At 43.7% G+C, this 20,242-nt stretch overlaps 1 protein-coding gene across 2 annotated transcripts in view; it reads left to right on the forward strand.

Annotated features, from left to right (window-relative positions):
* The window catches only part of LOC112259407 (ATP-binding cassette sub-family C member 8-like), a 134,996-nt gene that overhangs the window by 63,137 nt on the left and 51,617 nt on the right, over positions 1-20,242 (forward strand). For both annotated transcript variants that reach the window (XM_042331139.1, XM_042331181.1), the window contains exons 13-16: positions 7,710-7,851; positions 10,569-10,679; positions 11,238-11,310; positions 11,467-11,572. In XM_042331139.1, coding sequence (XP_042187073.1) covers positions 7,710-7,851; positions 10,569-10,679; positions 11,238-11,310; positions 11,467-11,572 — 432 coding nt within the window. The remainder of the gene's footprint in view (positions 1-7,709; positions 7,852-10,568; positions 10,680-11,237; positions 11,311-11,466; positions 11,573-20,242) is intronic.

The following is a 20,242-nucleotide window of genomic DNA, read 5'->3' on the forward strand; positions in this document are numbered from 1 at the left end:
CAAAGGTAAGGCATGATTCATATTTTATTTCTGTGTTTTGTGTCGTGTCTGCAGAGTTGAAATATGCTACTCTCTCATTGTTTACTGTTGTGCTATCATCAGATAATAGCATCTTATGCTTTGCCGAAAAGCCTTTTTGAAATCTGACATGTCGGCTGGATTCACAACAAGTGTAGCTTTAATTTGGTATCTTACATGTGTGATTTAATGAAAGTTAGATTTTTATAGTATTTTATTTGAATTTGGCGACCTGCATCTTCCCTGGCTATTGGCCAGGTGGGACGCTAGCGTCCCGCCTATCCCAGAGAGGTTTTAAGGGTTGATCCGAGTGTTGTCCTAACAGCAGCAGTCAAGCACCCAAGTAACCTGGCTAATGTTGGCTAGCTTTCTAGCTACTTCCAGACAAAAATGACAGAACAGCTCACTGGCAATTTTACTCACCTTAGCAGAGCTGGTTAGGCTGTTTTTATGTTATCAGAGCGATGGTGACTGCAACTGTGCTGCTGGCAACAATTTATGCTTTTTTGCCAACGTTTACGGACACCGGCCATATTCAACTGGTATTGAGCGTTCAGAAAAATTTGTCAACTATGTCTATCAACAGTTGTCAACATTCTATTGAAATTGTTACTTGCATAGTGGAGTATTTTGTTAAGACATGTGGCTAGCTAGCTAGCTAAACAATGAACCATAATCCCAACTCATGATGTTACTATCGTGCATGAATTTGCAGGTAGCTAACCAACCAGGTTCAATGTTAGCTAGCTAACATTAGGCAATAACTAGCAATGCAAATGGCTCTGCGATACAAATAATAAGATCATACACATAACATTAGCTAGCTAGCCAGCTGGCTAACATTAGCTAGCTAGCTAACAGCACACTTTAACTTGAAATGAAATGAAAACAACTTTGTCAAAATAAGAAACGTGTAATATCTGAAAATGTAGCTAGCTAGACTATCTTACCCATATACATAATGGATGGATGCTTCTCTCTGTCACGGATGCCATGGGTGCCCTTAGTTTGAAGATCTAATCCGGAGACGGGTGTTTTCTCCATCTCCTTAGCTATCATAGTCTAATTCCACTGATTCCAAAACTCTGTCCTCCAGAAAGTGGAGAGCAACAATTATGCAGCTCCACTATGCAATATATATTTTTTAAAGATGCATTTGTCACATATACTACAACTACGGCCTCTAGGTCATCCGGCTGCTGATTATCCCGCACACCTGTCACCATTTATTTATTCAAACATTCACTCCCTGTACTTGCTTCCCAAATCTCATTGCACTCATTACAGCGTTAGACAGGATTACCTAAAAAATACCAACCAGCTAAAATAGACAGAAGCGTGCTATATGGCAGACCAATCCGAACTCATCTCTTGGCATGTCCAGCCCACTCATTATCTCAGCCAATCATGGCTAGCGGGAAGGTTGCTGCCTTTTTGGCCCGGAGCCTCCAGTGATGATCCATGGCACGAAGCCTGTAGCATTGATCCACTGTCCGGAGCCTGCAGCGAGGGTCCCCAGCCCGGGGCCTGCAGCGACGGTCCCCAGTCCGGGGCCTGCGGCGAGGGTCCCCAGTCCTGGGCCTGCTGATAGGGTTTCACGTTCGTTTTTGTTATTTCTTGTTTTGTTGGCGACATTTAAAATAAAGACAAATGTACGCTCACCACGCTGCACCTTGGTGCAGTCATTTCCACCACGAAGGCGATCGTTACAATCATCAGTCAAACACACAAGCAATCACCCATCTTGTTATTCCCTCTCAAATATTTTTTGTTTATTTGATCGGACAGAGAGAAAGAAAAGATAGAGGAGAGAGTTGCAGAAATTGCAGTGAGACGGATTCAAATCTATGATGCAGCGGTATATGTGTTCCAGAAGCAGTGGCTTAGACCACTGGACCACCCTTGGCCACCCAGCCTGTCAGTCAATCACTGCTTTCATATTTGTTTACCATCATCTATGTACAAGTAAGTGCTTTAGATATGGTATATTGGCCTTCTGTAAGTAGAAGAGCTGTACATCATGTATGCAGAGTATTGTTTCTCCAAGGAGAGGGGTATCATTACCATGTTACAGTCATCCAGAGTGGAGAGATGTTGTCAGGGGTTTTCTCTGCATCCTGAGAGGACGTACTGATGTCTCGTAACAACCAATGGTGCGGAGCTGATATCTGTACATGGAGCCAGTATGTATATCATATAGCTGTCGTGTAAATGAGGAAGAATTTGTCAATCTACATCCCATTTATATCCCACTTAAACCACTACTTCCTTACTCAATGACACACAAGTAATTACATCTATGATGTAATGCATTATAGATGACACTTGTACCATGCTTGATTGTGATTGTTTTAGTTTTTCAAAACTCCATTAGAGTGGTCCACAATGTGTTTTAAAATAATCTGTATGGTGTAGTTGTATCATTGTGGAGTGACACTTAATTAAATGTTTCTAACTAACGCAATCCTATCTTTATTCATGGTGATAGCAAGTTGAGTGTGATGCTGTATCTCAGGGGTAATCTAAGTCCATCGTTCCATTTAGAGGTCCTTATGATCCCCATAACAGCCTGGCATTGACACTGCCATTCTACAGTATAGCTGGAGCATACTGCTATTCTGCTCTACTGCAGTGGCTTTGGACACACGCACACGATCAGTCCTCACACTTAATTTAGAATGCTGAAGGATAGAATGTTAAAAAAGTATTGCTTAATGGGATCGAAGTCAATAACTCCTGTATCCTGGCATTTGAGTAAAGCTGAAGTGAAGTCTGACAATTCTGACATGACCTGGCTTTGAAACTTTGATAAGTGGTTGCCAGCCCCAGTGAGTGTGGAACATTAGTTTCATTATGGAGTAAAGAGAGAGGGAGAGAGAGGAGAAAGAGAATAGTGAATTGGGGGAACAGAGAAAGAGAGGGAGAGAGAGCAGATAAGAGAACAGAGAGAGGGACAGGGTGAGATAGAGGAGGTTGGGAAATAGGGACGGCACAGGGAGGAATGAGAGAGGGGGGAGTGACAGAGAGTGGGTAGTGAGAGAGGGGGGTGAGAGAGGGGGGGGTACAGAGAAGTGAAGCAATGTTCCACTAAATTGATGGGCCAATAAGAGCTCTTCAAATGCGTGATGAGATCCGTGGCTCATTGAGCAGCCTGGAGTGTAACAGTACTTCTAGTCACAGCTGACTCAACCTGATTTACAGTAGATGTACAGCAAGGCCCATATTGTTTGTGAATATTTTGCTTAGGTGTGTGTTCATGTTTGTACTTACGACTTCTACTAATCAGGTTCACACATTTATGCTCTAGTTGATTCCAGATGTTCTGAAGTTGGAGCAGGTAGATGACGGTGATAAGATGGCTGATTCTAATGCTTTCATTTGACCTGAAGTTGGAGCAGGTAGATGACGGTGATAAGATGGCTGATTCTAATGCTTTCATTTGACCTGAAGTTGGAGCAGGTAGATGACGATGATAAGATGGCTGATTCTAATGCTTTCATTTGACCTGGTTGGAGCAGGTAGATGACGGTGATAAGATGGCTGATTCTAATGCTTTCATTTGACCTGAAGTTGGAGCAGGTAGATGACGATGATAAGATGGCTGATTCTAATGCTTTCATTTGACCTGAAGTTTGAGCAGGTAGATGACGATGATAAGATGGCTGATTCTAATGCTTTCATTTGACCTGAAGTTGGAGCAGGTAGATGACGATGATAAGATGGCTGATTCTAATGCTTTCATTTGACCTGAAGTTGGAGCAGGTAGATGACGGTGATAAGATGGCTGATTCTAATGCTTGGAGCAGGTAGATGACGATGATAAGATGGCTGATTCTAATGCTTTCATTTGACCTGAAGTTGGAGCAGGTAGATGACGATGATAAGATGGTTGACACTTCCGGCGCCGACAGCGATGGCCGCCTCGCTTCGCGTTCCTAGGAAACTATGCAGTGTTTTGTTTTTTTACATGTTATTTCTTACATTAGTACCCCAGGTCATCTTAGGTTTCATTACATACAGTCGAGAAGAACTACTGAATATAAGATCAGCGTCAACTCACCATCAGTACGACCAAGAATATGTTTTTCGCGACGCAGATCCTGTGTTCTGCCTTTCAACCAGGACAACGGAATGGATCCTATGCAGCGACCCAAAAAACGACTACGAAAAAGAGGGAAACGAGGCGGTCTTCTGGTCAGACTCCGGAGACGGGCACATCGTGCACCACTCCCTAGCATTCTTCTCGCCAATGTCCAGTCTCTTGACAACAAGGTTGATGAAATCCGAGCAAGGGTAGCATTCCAGAGGGACATCAGAGACTGTAACGTTCTTTGCTTCACGGAAACATGGCTCACTGGAGAGACGCTATCGGAGGCGGTGCAGCCAGCGGGTTTCTCCACGCATCGCGCCGACAGAAACAAACATCTTTCTGGTAAGAAGAGGGGCGGGGGCGTATGCCTTATGGCTAACGAGACATGGTGTGATGAAAGAAACATACAGGAACTCAAATCCTTCTGTTCACCTGATTTAGAATTCCTCACAATCAAATGTAGACCGCATTATCTACCAAGATAATTCTCTTCGATTATAATCACAGCCGTATATATCCCCCAAGCAGACACATCGATGGCTCTGAATGAACTTTATTTGACTCTTTGCAAACTGGAATCCATTTATCCGGAGGCTGCATTCATTGTAGCTGGGGATTTTAACAAGGCTAATCTGAAAACAAGACTCCCTAAATTTTATCAGCATATCGATTGCGCAACCAGGGGTGGAAAAACCTTGGATCATTGTTACTCTAACTTCCGCGACGCATATAAGGCCCTGCCCCGCCCTCCTTTCGGAAAAGCTGACCACGACTCCATTTTGTTGATCCCTGCCTACAGACAGAAACTAAAACAAGAGGCTCCCATGCTGAGGTCTGTCCAACGCTGGTCCGACCAAGCTGACTCCACACTCCAAGACTGCTTCCATCACGTGGACTGGGATATGTTTCGTATTGCGTCAGATAACAATATTGACGAATACGCTGATTCGGTGTGCGAGTTCATTAGAACGTGCGTTGAAGATGTCGTTCCCATAGCAACGATTAAAACATTCCCTAACCAGAAACCGTGGATTGATGGCAGCATTAGCGTGAAACTGAAAGCGCGAACCACTGCTTTTAATCAGGGCAAGGTGACTGGTAACATGACCGAACACAAACAGTGCAGCTATTCCCTCCACAAGGCTATCAAACAAGCTAAGCGTCAGTACAGAGACAAAGTAGAATCTCAATTCAATGGCTCAGACACAAGAGGCATGTGGCAGGGTCTACAGTCAATCACGGACTACAAGAAGAAATCCAGCCCAGTCACGGACCAGGATGTCTTGCTCCCAGGCAGACTAAATAACTTTTTTGCCCGCTTTGAGGACAATACAGTGCCACTGACACGGCCTGCAACGAAAACATGCGGACTCTCCTTCACTGCAGCCGAGGTGAGTAAGACATTTAAACGTGTTAACCCTCGCAAGGCTGCAGGCCCAGATGGCATCCCCAGCCGCGCCCTCGGAGCATGCGCAGACCAGCTGGCCGGTGTGTTTACGGACATATTCAACCAATCCCTATACCAGTCTGCTGTTCCCACATGCTTCAAGAGGGCCACCATTGTTCCTGTTCCCAAGAAAGCTAAGGTAACTGAGCTAAACGACTACCGCCCCGTAGCACTCACTTCCGTCATCATGAAGTGCTTTGAGAGACTAGTCAAGGACCATATCACCTCCACCCTACCTGACACCCTAGACCCACTCCAATTTGCTTACCGCCCAAATAGATCCACAGACGATGCAATCTCAACCACACTGCACACTGCCCTAACCCATCTGGACAAGAGGAATACCTATGTGAGAATGCTGTTCATCGACTACAGCTCGGCATTCAACACCATAGTACCCTCCAAGCTCGTCATCAAGCTCGAGACCCTGGGTCTCGACCCCGCCCTGTGCAACTGGGTACTGGACTTCCTGACGGGCCGCCCCCAGGTGGTGAGGGTAGGCAACAACATCTCCACCCCGCTGATCCTCAACACTGGGTCCCCACAAGGGTGCGTTCTGAGCCCTCTCCTGTACTCCCTGTTCACCCACGACTGCGTGGCCACGCACGCCTCCAACTCAATCATCAAGTTTGCGGACGACACAACAGTGGTAGGCTTGATTACCAACAATGACGAGACGGCCTACAGGGAGGAGGAGTGAGGGCCCTCGGAGTGTGGTGTCAGGAAAATAACCTCACACTCAACGTCAACAAAACTAAGGAGATGATTGTGGACTTCAGGAAACAGCAGAGGGAACACCCCCTATCCACATTGATGGAACAGTAGTGGAGAGGGTAGTAAGTTTTAAGTTCCTCAGCATACACATCACAGACAAACTGAATTGGTCCACTCACACAGACAGCATCGTGAAGAAGGCGCAGCAGCGCCTCTTCAACCTCAGGAGGCTGAAGAAATTCGGCTTGTCACCAAAAGCACTCACAAACTTCTACAGATGCACAATCGAGAGCATCCTGGCGGGCTGTATCACCGCCTGGTACGGCAACTGCTCCGCCCTCAACCGTAAGGCTCTCCAGAGGGTCGTGAGGTCTGCACAACGCATCACCGGGGGCAAACTACCTGCCCTCCAGGACACCTACACCACCCGATGTTACAGGAAGGCCATAAAGATCATCAAGGACATCAACCACCCGAGCCACTGCCTGTTCACCCCGCTATCATCCAGAAGGCGAGGTCAGTACAGGTGCATCAAAGCTGGGACCGAGAGACTGAAAAACAGCTTCTATCTCAAGGCCATCAGACTGTTAAACAGCCACCACTAACATTGAGTGGCTGCTGCCAACACACTGACACTGACACTGACTCAACTCCAGCCACTTTAATAATGGGAATTGATGGGAAATTATGTAAATATATCACTAGCCACTTTAAACAATGCTACCTTATATAATGTTACTTACCCTACATTATTCATCTCATATGCATACGTATATACTGTACTCTATATCATCGACTGCATCCTTATGTAATACATGTATCACTAGCCACTTTAACTATGCCACTTTGTTTACATACTCATCTCATATGTATATACTGTACTCGATACCATCTACTGTATCTTGCCTATGCTGCTCTGTACCATCACTCATTCCTATATCCTTATGTACATATTCTTTATCCCCTTACACTGTGTATAAGACAGTAGTTTTGGAATTATTAGTTAGATTACTTGTTGGTTATTACTGCACTGTCGGAACTAGAAGCACAAGCATTTCGCTACACTCGCATTAACATCTGCTAACCATGTGTATGTGACAAATAAAATTGGATTTGATTTGATTCTAGTTTGGCCCAGAAAAGGCACATATAAAAACAGAATACTTTATAACTGTTGACAAACCAATCATCTTTTCACTCCTGTCAGTTTTGCCTTCTTCTATCAGATGTACAGTCCAATGAGACTTTCCTAGCAGTTTTCCTTTGAAAACCCTCTTGCTGTGTTGTTCCCTATCCCATCTCCAAAACACTAACTTTTCCTTATTGTAACTCACTCTGGAGAACAGCATCTGCTAATACTAGAATGTGAAAATATGAAATGTTTCGTTCGTGTCCCCCTGTAACCCTAACCATGTAACCTTAACCCCTGTTTCCTCATAGTGCCCAGAAGCTGAGTGAGTTCTTCAGTAGTGATGAGATTGGAGATGAGCAGGAGCCAAATGCCACCATGCCCACGGGCCCTAGCAACCACAAAACCATTCCCTCCTGCCCCAGAAACCACAACAACAAGTACCAGGCAGTGGTGAGTACCCAGCTATCACATAATGTTCTGAGAACCTTATGTTTCTTAGAGCTTGTTGAGAGCGTAGTTGTCCTATGGTGATTTAGCATACAAACGTCCTAAAACTTTCTGCGAATGGTACAGGATAGTTGTTTGGTTTTGGAACATTTAAGGAACATTTAAGGAACTTTAACAGAATGTTTTGTAAAAGTTCAAACATGGTTACATTTATACTGAACAAAAAATATAAACACAACATGTAAAGCTTCCCATGTTTCATGACCTGAAATAAAAGATTCCAGAAATGTTCCATACGCACAAAAATCTTATTACTCTCAAATGTTGTGCACAAATTTGTTTTAAACCCTGTTAGTGAGCATTTCTCTTTTTCCAAGATAATCCATCCACCTGACAGGTATGGCATATCAAGAAGCTGATTAAATAACATGATCATTACAAAGGTGCACCTTGTGCTGGGGACAATAAAAGGCCACTCTACAATGCCAGATGTCTCAAGTTTTGAAGGAGCGTGCAATTGGCATGCAGAGTGCAGGAATGTTCACCAGAGCTGTTGCCAGAGATTTTAATGTTAATTTCTATACCATACGCCGCTCTCCAAAGTCGTTTTAGAGAATTCGGCAGTACGTCTAACCGGCCTCATAATCGCAGACCATGTGTAACCATGCCTTCCAGGACCTCTTCATCTGCGGGATCATCTGAGACCAGCCACCCAGATAGCTGATGAAACTGTGTGTTTGCTCAACCAAATCATTTTTGCAAAAACTGTCATTAACAGTCTCAGGAAAGAGATTTAACGATGCTCTTACAAAGGTTCTTACGATGAATTTAGGCTTAAGATGCTTTTGGGAAACTGGGACCTGTTCTCTATCCATGGAATTAGTGAATTGCGCCACCAGGATGGAGCTAGCATGCCATGTTTTCCACATATTTAATTTAATTTTAGTCTATTCAAACAGACCCAATTTCAAAGGAAACAAACAATCATTAAGATCACGTGTTGTCAATTAGTGGACGCGTTAAATCTCCGAGCTGTTTGCCAAAACCATCGTTATTAACGTTGCACTTGAAAACGGCCATAATCTAATGCCTGTCTCAGACCACTCGTAGAACAGCTAAGTACCACTCGTAGAACAGCTAAGTACCACTCGTAGAACAGCTAAGTACCACTCGTAGAACAGCTAAGTACCACTCGTAGAACAGCTAAGTACCACTCGTAGAACAGCTAAGTGTGTTGTCAGATGCTTTTTTTTGCCCTCTCGCATTTCTTTATACACAGAAGATCTCTGCTAAACATAGAATCACATGGTTTATCCGTCTCTCCTTTACCACCGACAACTTCACAACCAAGTTGCCTACAAATACAAAGTTGTCTTTGCAATTGATACAAACAAGTGACGTAGAAAAAGATGCTTCATATGAAAGTTGAGATGACTGCTTTAAAAATATAGAAAGTAGGCAATAGGCCTATTTCAAACATATTGAAATACATTTCATGTTCAATCAAATGAGTTCTATTTTGCTTCTGTCTGTAATTTGTCTCAATATACTTCATAATGTGTAGCCTAACGTGTGCAATGATGTGCCAAATCAGTGGTTTAGTGCATTTTTATTAGGTAAGCATTAGAATAAGCCGCCTCAACATTTGCAGCCGTAGGTGGTAATATCTCTCTAGAAGCTGATCCGCTATCAGTATTGTGAAATAAATATATTGTTAAGGTAAGATTTGAATGGAGTAAGTGGATCAGAGAGCACATACGCCAACAACACACTTAGCGACCATTCTCTCTGCGTGGTGTTTTGGGAAACGCATGTGACATCTTCGGATGTTATTGGAAAGAAGCATCCTGTGAAACCAGGCCACCAGGAAACCAGAGTCAAATGTTCTCAGAACCTCCCTGCAACCTGAAAATAAACATTCCCAGAACAGGAATCTAACTAGCAAAGCAAACGGTTCTAGGATACGAATAACAACATCATAAACGTACTGTTAGCTAGGGAGCCAGCTAGCTAACATTAGCTAACAGTACACTTTAGCTTGAATTGAAACCACTTTCTGTCAAAATTAGAAACTTGTAATATCTGAAAATGTAGCTAGCTAGACTACCTTATTTTATTTTATTTATTTAACTAGGCAAGTCAGTTAAGAACAAATTTTTATTTTCAATGATGGCCTAGGAACAGTGGGTTAACTGCCCATTCAGGGGCAGAACAACAGATTTGTACCTTGTCAGCTCGGGGGTTTGAACTTGCAACCTTCCGGTTACTAGTCCAATGCTCTAACCACTAGGCTACCCTGCCGCCCCTTACCTGTATACGTCATCATGCATGATGTCATCCGTCTCCCTGTCATGGATGCCATACTACAGTTGCCCTTAGTTTGAAGATGTAATCGGTTCACATACGGTTCATATTTGTTTTGTGTTGTAGTCACGATCAATATCAACATTTACACAGATTCATGCACACATACATGAACACACACACACAGAGAGCTCCCACAAAGACCTCTTAAACACTCAACCACTCATTCACAGGAAGCATGCACATCAATGTTGTAGTTAATGTCCTCCTTCCACCTCCACCCCAACCTCATTTGCACACACACTCTCACCACCTCCTCCACAATCCTCCGCCACCATCCACCACCTCTGTGGTTTTCATAGTGGTCCTGTAAAAAGCCTAAGCAATGCCCTGCCCCCTCCCTGCACCTCTCCCAGCCTCTGAAGGTGGTGAACAGGAAGAGACATCCCAGGGACGATTGGAACAACTACAGCCATGAGGGAGGCAACCCACCCCCCCAGGAGGGAGACCAAGACCTTTGCATCAGGGTGAGTAGGAGGCAGACCAGGAGAAGGACCACTGGATCAGGGTGAGTGAGAGGTGGACCAGGAGGACCTAGACCTCTGGATCAGGGTGAGTGAGAGGTAGACCAGGAGGACCTAGACCTCTGGATCAGGGTGAGTGAGAGGTAGACCAGAAGGACCTAGACCTCTGGATCAGGGTGAGTGAGAGGTAGACCAGGAGGACCTAGACCTCTGGATCAGGGTGAGTGAGAGGTAGACCAGGAGGACCTAGACCTCTGGATCAGGGTGAGTGAGAGGTAGACCAGGAGGACCTAGACCTCTGGATCAGGGTGTGTGAGAGGTAGACCAGGAGGACCTAGACCTCTGGTTCAGGATGAGTGAGAGGTAGCAGAACTAGATAGTTTGAACTTCTATCATTCAGTCTCATCAGTGTGCTGCCAGTGACAATATCCTGTCTGACTGCTTACTGCTGACCCTCTCCTGTCTGACTCCTTACTCAGTCAGATTATGTTTTTGTGAAAGCAGTGGGAATCAGTCTTTGACATTTGCTTTGATCAATGTGTGTGATGTTTCTTTCTCCAGATAACCAGTGGATATTTCACCTGGACAGATGGGACTCCCACCCTGTCTAACATAAACAGCAAGGTTCCCTTTGGTAAGGCTCTGCTGCTGGAGGAAGGTTAAACGCCATGGCATTAATACTCCATTAAAGGAATCACTACTCCCTCCTCCTATCCCCCCATCTCTCTACTCTCTCTCTCCCACCCAATTTCTCATTTCCTGTGTGTCTCTCTCTCGCTCTCTCTCTCAGGTCAGCTGACTATGATCGTGGGCCAGGTGGGTTGTGGGAAGTCGTCCCTGTTGCTGGCAGCTCTGGGAGAAATGCAGAGAGTCTCTGGGACTGTCACCTGGAACATGTAAGACTGGATGAAATTACTACTCACACCGTAGACGTCACAGATAGATGGATGGACAGTAAACTACTAGTAGGATGGACATACTAAATGGTTGACAAGCCTCTTTCTCATCCAAAGTATAAAGAAGGTCTATTAAATTACAGTAGGTTCATGTGGCCTGAGCTCAGATGATGTCAATTTGAAAGGTCATAGGTGAAATGTGTATTGACTCCAGAGTTCCAGGTAGCTATCCGCAGAGAGGCAGGTACAGTAGCTGTCCACAGAGAGCCAGGTAGCCGTGCACAGATGACTGACTGTTTACCTCTCTCAGCGATATAAAATGCTCTTAAATCGAATCAAATCCAATTTTATTTGTCACATGCTTTGTAAACAACAGGTGTAGACTAACAAATCAAATCAAATTTTATTTGTCACATACACATGGTTAGCAGATGTTAATGCGAGTGTAGCGAAATACTTGTGCTTCTAGTTCCGACAATGCAGTAATAACCAACAAGTAATCTAACTAACAATTCCAAAACTACTGTCTTATACACAGTGTAAGGGGATAAAGAATATGTACATAAGGATATATGAATGAGTGATGGTACAGAGCAGCATAGGCAAGATACAGTAGCTGATATCGAGTACAGTATATACATATGAGATGAGTATGTAAACAAAGTGGCATAGTTAAAGTGGCTAGTGATACATGTATTACATAAGGATGCAGTCGATGATATAGAGTACAGTATATACGTATGCATATGAGATGAATAATGTAGGGTAAGTCACATTATATAAGGTAGCATTGTTTAAAGTGGCTAGGGATATGTTTACATAATTTCCCATCAATTCCCATTATTAAAGTGGCTGGAGTTGAGTCAGTGTCAGTGTCAGTGTGTTGGCAGCAGCCACTCAATGTTAGTGGTGGCTGTTTAACAGTCTGATGGCCTTGAGATAGAAGCTGTTTTTCAGTCTCTCGGTCCCAGCTTTGATGCACCTGTACTGACCTCGCCTTCTGGATGATAGCGGGGTGAACAGGCAGTGGCTCGGGTGGTTGATGTCCTTGATGATCTTTATGGCCTTCCTGTAACATCGGGTGGTGTAGGTGTCCTGGAGGGCAGTTAGTTTGCCCCCGGTGATGCGTTGTACAGACCTCACTACCCTCTGGAGAGCCTTACGGTTGAGGGCGGTGCAGTTGCCATACCAGGCGGTGATACAGCCCGCCAGGATGCTCTCGATTGTGTATCTGTAGAAGTTTGTGAGTGCTTTTGGTGACAAGCCAAATTTCTTCAGCCTCCTGAGGTTGAAGAGGCGCTGCTGCGCCTTCTTCACGATGCTGTCTGTGTGAGTGGACCAATTCAGTTTGTCTGTGATGTGTATGCCGAGGAACTTAAAACTTGCTACCCTCTCCACTACTGTTCCATCGATGTGGATAGGGGGGTGTTCCCTCTGCTGTTTCCTGAAGTCCACAATCATCTCCTTAGTTTTGTTGACGTTGAGTGTGAGGTTATTTTCCTGACACCACACTCCGAGGGCCCTCACCTCCTCCCTGTAGGCCGTCTCGTCGTTGTTGGTAATCAAGCCTACCACTGTTGTGTCGTCCGCAAACTTGATGATTGAGTTGGAGGCGTGCGTGGCCACTACAGCCACAGTGAAATGCTAACTTACGGGCCCTTCCCAATAATACAGAGAGAAAAAAAGATAAATATAAAAATAATAACAAGAGGAATAAATGCACAACAAGTAATGATAACTTGGCTATATACACAGGATACCAGTACCGAGTCGATGTGCAAGGTTACGAGGTAATTTAGGTAGATACTTACTCAGGACATACGTTTATGTACATATAGGTAGGGATGGAGTGACTAGGCAACTGGATAGGTAATAAACAGTAACAGCAGCTTATGTGATGAGTCAAAAGAGTTAGTGCAAAAAGGGTCAATGAAGCTTTCTGGGTAGCTTTAGGTTAACTATTTAACTAACTATTTAGCAGTCTTATAGCTTAGGGGTAGAAGCTGTTCAGGATACTGTTGGTTCCAGACTTGGTGCATCGGTATCGCTTGCCATGCGGTAGCAGAGAGAACAGTCTATGACTTGGATGGCTGGAGTCTTTGACAATTTTTAGGGCCTTCCTCTGACACCGCCTGGTATAGAGGTCCGGATGGCAGGGAGCTCGGCCCCAGTGATGTACTGGGTTTTACGCACTATCCTCTGTAGCTCGTTGCGGTCGTATGCCAAACAGTTGTCATACCAAGGAGTGAACCAGCTGTAGAAGCTGTAGAACTTTTTGAGGATCTGAGGGCCCATGCCAAATCTTTTCAACCTCCTGAGGGAGAAGAGGTATTGTCATGCCCTCTTTATGACTGTGTTGATGTGTGTGGACCATGATAGTTCCTTAGTGATGTGGACACCAAGGAACTCAAAGCTCTCAACCTGTTCCTGGGGGTGTGCTTGGCCCTCCTTGGTCTTGCTGGCATTGAGGGAGAGGTTGTTTTCCTGGCACCATACTGCCAGGTCTCAATGTCGTCGGTGTTCAGGCCTACTACCATTGTGTCGTCTGCAAATGTAATGATGGTGTTGGAGTTGTGCATGGCCATGCCGTCGTGGGTGAACAGGCAGTGCAGGAGGAGACTAAGAGCGCACCCCTGAAGGGCCCCCGTGTTGAGGATCAGCGTGGCATAGTTGTTGTTGCCTACCCTCACCACCGGGGGCGGCCCGTCAGGAAGTCCAGGATCCAGATGCAGAGAGAAGTGTTTAATCCCAGGGTACTTAGCTTAGTGATGAGCTTGGATGGCACAATGGTGTTGAACACTGAGCTGTAGTCAATGAACAGCATTTTCATGTTGGTTTTCCTTTTGTTCAGGTGGGAAAGGGCAGTGTGGAGTGCAATAGCGATTGTGTCATCTGTGGATATGTTGGGGCGGTATGCGAAGTGGGGTGGGTCCAGGGTGTCTGGGATGATGGTGTTGATGTGAGTCATGACCAGACTTTTAAAGCATTTCATGGCTACAGATGTGAGTGCTACGGGGCAATAGTTATTTAGACAGCTTGGCATTCTTGGGCACAGGGACTATGGTGGTCTGCTTGAAACATGTAGGTATTACAGACTGGGTCAGGGAGAGGTTGAACATGCAGTGAAGACATTTGCCAGCTGATCAGCGCATGCTCTGAGTACGCATCCTGGTGATCCATCTGGCTCCTGCAGCCTTGTGAATGTTAACCTGTTTAAAGGCCTTACTCACATCAGCTACGGAGAGCGTGATCACACAGTCGTCCGGATCAGCTGGTGCTCTCATGCATAGTTCAGTGTTGCTAACCTTGTAGAACATAGAAGGTATTTAGCACCAACTCTCTGGTACCCTTTCCTGCAGTCAAATAACCAAAGCGCCCTCTAATGGCAACATGGGTGGAATGTTACTGATATGTTTTGTCATTTCAAAATTCATTAATAGAACCCATAGCGGACATTGACGGCCTTTCTTTAAATTACTGTAGCCTATAGCAGCCATCGACAGCCTTAATTTAAATTACTGTAGCAGTCGAGAACAGCCTTGTTTATCTAACAATAATATATTTTTCGATATCGCAAAATGTAATGGCTAACAACCTGTTGTATTTGTGTGGCTGTTGTCATCAAACAGAAACCGGAAACAGAGTATGCTGTCATTTGACTTTTCAAAGAATGTGCTGATCTATGGTGTCAAAAGTGATGCTAAAGTCTAGGAACACAAGGTAATTTACTACATTCACAAGTGCAGTCTCAGTACTATGGTGGGGTCTAAAACCAGACTGGAGCATTTAGAATACATTATTTGTCTTCAAGAAAGCAGTGAGTTGCTGCGCACAGCATTTTCATTTTTTTTTGAGAGGAATGGGAGATTCAATACAGGCCAATTCGTTTTATAATTTTCCCGGACAACATTTGGCTTTTTCAGGAGAGGTTTTATTAACACTTTTAGTGAGTTTTTTTACACAATCGGAGGATAGGGAGCTGTTTATTATGTTTAACATAGGAGTGCCAAGCACAGGAAGTAGCTCTTTCAGTAGTTTATTTGGAATAGAGTCCCGTCGGCAGTTGGCAGGTTTAGAGGCCATGACTATTTTCGTAAATGTGTCGAGATACATGTTAAAAAAACTTCTCTCCATTTATCCTAGGTCTTAGCAGTTCTTTGCAGACTCAGAACAAATTAGTTTTGTAGAAATATGCATATTTGAAGAGGAATCCATAATTTGCTTTCTAATGATCATTATCTTTTTGTCGAATAAGTTCATGAATTCATCGCTGCTGAAGTGAAGGCCATCCTCACTTGGGGAATTCTGCTTTTTAGTTAGCTTTGCGGCAGTGTCAAAATACATTTTTGATTGTTCCGTTTCTCTTCAATCAGGTTGTAAAAGTAGCCTGGTAGAGCAGCAGTGAGGGCTCTTCGATATTGCACGGTACTGTCTATCCAAGCTAGTCAGAAGACTTCCAATTTGGTGGAGTATAATTTCCGTTCCAATTTTCTGGAAGCTTTCTTCAGAGCTCGGGTACTTTCTGTATACCAGGGAGCTAGTTTCTTTTGACAAATGTTTTTTGGTTTCAGAGGTGCGTCTAGGGTATTACACAGGTTAAGTTTAGATCCTCATGTGAGGCGATAACAGATTGTTGAACTCTGACATCCTTAGGTAGGTGGAGGGAGTCTGGAAGGGCATCTAGGAATCTTTGGGTTGTCCGAGAATTTATAGCGCAGCTTTTGATAATCCTTGGTTGGGGTCTGAGCAGATTTTTTGTTGCGATTGCAAACATAATAAAATTGTGGTACGATAGTCCAGGATTATGAGGAAAAACATTTACATCCACAATATTTACTCCATGGGACAAAACTAGATCCAAGGTATGATTATGGCAATGCGTAGATCCTGAGACATGTTGGACAAAACCCACTGAGTCGATGATGGCTCTCAAAAGCCTTTTAGAGTGGGTCTGTGGACTTCTCCATGTGAATGTTGAAGTCACCAAAAAATATAATATTATCTGCCATGACTACGAGGTCCGATAGGAATTCAGGAAACTTCATGAGGAATGCTGTATACGGCCCAGGAGGCCTGTAAACAGTAGCTATAAAAGGTGATTGAGTAGATTGCATATATTTCATGACTAGAAGCTCAAAAGACAAAAATGTAGTCATTTGTTTTTCTTAAATTGAAATTTGCTGTCATAAAACCGGTTGAAAGTTTCTATAGGCTATAGAGCGACACCTGTTGAGCATGCCGACAGCGTTTCTTTCCAGAAGCCATGAGAAAATTGTCAGTCTGCCGGGACTGTGCAGGGGGATTAACACTACTACCTGGATTTCATGGTGGCACAGACGCTGTATCATTTTTCCTACTTTTCAATTGCCTTTGCCTAACGATTGTGTCTGTAGTCGAGCTTGTGACTCTGCTATCCCCACCATAAGGCGATAGTTTTCCTGTAAACAGAAACTGCAATGAGAAGGCATAATGTTACTTAGCTTTTTCGGCTGGAGAAGGTCCTGCAGATGTCCAGATAAAGCGTCCGGGGTGAAAATGTTAAATTAAAAAAGTAATGTGACAAAACTAAGACGTTGATAAACTTGTTCAATACAGAGTTTGATTAAATGGTTATTAAGAGTAAAAAGCCCAAAATATTTGCAGGTAGCCAAGTAGCGATAAACAGCGCGGAGACAACTTGGAAGTGCGTGTGTGTGTTGTGTGCGTATGTAGTGAATGTGTGTGGGTTTTCTGTGGGAGTGTCACTGTAGTGTGTGTGAGAAAATGTGTATATGTTGTCTATATACAGTTGAAGTCAGAAGTTTACATACACTTAGGTTGGAGTCATTAATCACATTGTTTGTTAGCTTTTTTTTAGACGGAGGGGGAAGCAGGATACCTAGTCAGTTGTGCAACTGAATGTAGTCAACCGAAATGTGTCTTCCACTTTTAACCCAACCCCTCTGAATCAGAGAAGTAGTCAATTGGATGGGGATTCCTAGGGTTAAAGCCGCAATATGGGTTGTAGCCTATAAATATGAGTCCTCTATCTATCTCTATTGTGTGTGTGTGTGTGTGTGTGTGTGTGTGTGTGTGTGTGTGTGTGTGTGTGTGTGTGTGTGTGTGTGTGTGTGTGTGTGTGTGTGTGTGTGTGTGTGTGTGTGTGTGTGTGTGTGTGTGTGTGTGTGTGTGTGTGTGTGTGTGTGTGTGTGTGTGTGTGTGTGTGTGTGTGAGAGAGATACTGTCGGGTTCTTATATGTCAGTCTTCTGGAATGTTTGGTGACAGCTATGTTCCCTGGCTGTATCCCCTGACAGGCAGCCATTTTAAATCCCTGGTGGTGTGAAAACACAGAGTGTAGAAGTTGCCCCTAGAGTCAGATGGTTTCCTATCCTCCTAATGGTTAAGGTTAGGAATTAAGGCTGGGTAATCTGATACTGGATTTTCAGCTCTCACTTCTCTGGTTGTGAACTCACTTCATCAGAAACACTGACCCGGGTACATGTCAACTGGTCAAGGCTAAAAATACAACAGTAGTGTCTACTGGCCTGGGGAAGTTCGAACTGAGCCTAGGATGGGTACCCGAACAGCTGTCTACTGGCCTGGGGAAGTTCGAACTGTGCCAGGTGTACTCAAACAGCTGTCTCCTGCACAGCAAAATCAATGGTGTACAGTTAACTATGAAAGTGTTAAATGTACACTATTTTCAGTGAACATATGAGTCCCACTGTACTTGTGTTAAAATAACACTTTTGAAAGTGTTAAAGATTTAACTCTGCAGTGTACTTCATTCAACTCTTAAAGTGCTCTAATTAACTTGATTGGGGTGTTTGATTAGCTCTACTGTAGAGTAATCACTTGGCTTAGTCCTGACGCTGTTACACGTTCTCAGTGTAAAAATTAACACCTGTAGTGTTATTGTAAATCATTTTGGGGAGTTGTTTTAACACTGTGCGGCGTAAGGCCTGATTTGCATATTTCCCAGGGTTCCTTTTACCCAGAGTGAATTGCAGTTACCACCTGTGACTATATATGTGTTAGTGACAGAGACATGGTTATTGAAATCATTTTCTGAACTAACGGGACACCTGTCGACAACATCCAGTGAAATTGGAGGGCGCCCAATTCAAATAAATAATCGGAATAAACGTTTATGAACATACAAGTATCTTAAATTGTTTAAAAGCTTGTTGATTTAACCGCATTGTCCGATTTACAATAAGATTTACAGCAAAGGCATACCATGCAATTGTTTAAGGATGGAGCCCCACATCAACATATTTTTCAACCAGCACAGGCTTCATAAAATCATAAATAGCGATTTAAATAAATCCCTTACTTTTGAAGATCTTCCTCTGATTTGCAATCCCAAGGGTCCCAGCTACAACATGAATGGTTGTTTTGTTAGATAAAATCCTTCTTTATATCCTCCACAGATTTCAGTAATCCACTCGTTCAACATGCAGACAAAGGAGTCCAAAAGCTACTGCTAAACTTTGTTCAAACAAGTAAAACTATGTTTCTTATTAATCCTCATGTACCCTAAAATGTAAATAAGCTATAATATTTTATACGATAAGAAGTATGTTCAACAGAAATGTGCCTTCTTCGTCCCAACAGACTGATATTATACCGTGACTCTTTGTACAAAAACTCTAAATTCTTGCTCATTTTTGAAGAAACACGTCTGAAACAATGAACAAAGACTGTTGACATCTAGTGGAAGCCATATGAATTGCAATCAGGGAGCTGGAATTACATAGAACTCATAGCTTTCCATTATAAGATCCTGGGAGCTCAAAATGTTTTTATTACCGGTTGTTTTTTTCGCCTGCCATATCAATTGTGTTATAGTCTCAAACATTATTTTAACATTTCTACAAACTTCAAAGTGTTTTCTATCCAATGCTACCAATTATATGTATATCCTGGCTTCTGGGCCTGAGTAACAGGCAGTTTACTTTGGGCACGTCAGTCAGGCGGAAATAGAGAAAAATAGACCCTATCCGTAAGAGGTCTGTGGCTTTCACCAGGTGAGTTCCTAAGCAAATGCCATCATTAAAATGTATGACAATACATATATCACAAGGCCTTACTTTGATGACCTAGTTCCCTGGTTTACAGGCCACATTATGCTGGTTTCAAAATGATATGTAATACCTATTGCAATCCAGCCAGCATACGGCTGTCAAACAGATGGAATGACTGGTGGGAAAGTTGATAAGAAGACTAACTATTTAAATTGGGACAACCATTTCAGTAACGGGTGCAATAAAGCAAACTGATTGGATTAGTTTAGAAAATATATGCTATTTATCTTTGTGTAGCATAAGATTAATCAATCAATGTACATGCAAGACCTCAGATATTAAAGGTCCTGAAAAGTACTTTTTGACCTATATGGCACATGTAAATCATAAGAGGGCGGTTTACAGATAGATGGGATGGACTGAGAGTAGCTGAGGGGTGGGGTTAGGGAGATAGATGGGATGGACTGAGAGTAGCTGAGGGGTGGGGTTAGGGAGATAGGTGGGATGGACTGAGAGTAGCTGAGGGGTGGGGTTAGGGAGATAGGTGGGATGGACTGAGAGTAGCTGAGGGGTGGGGTTAGGGAGATAGGTGGGATGGACTGAGAGTTGCTGAGGGGTGGGGTTAAGGTGATAGATGGGATGGACTGAGAGTTGCTGAGGGGT

Source organism: Oncorhynchus tshawytscha, linkage group LG01 (genome assembly GCF_018296145.1).
Source record: "Oncorhynchus tshawytscha isolate Ot180627B linkage group LG01, Otsh_v2.0, whole genome shotgun sequence".
NCBI classification, from domain to species: Eukaryota; Metazoa; Chordata; class Actinopteri; order Salmoniformes; family Salmonidae; genus Oncorhynchus; species Oncorhynchus tshawytscha.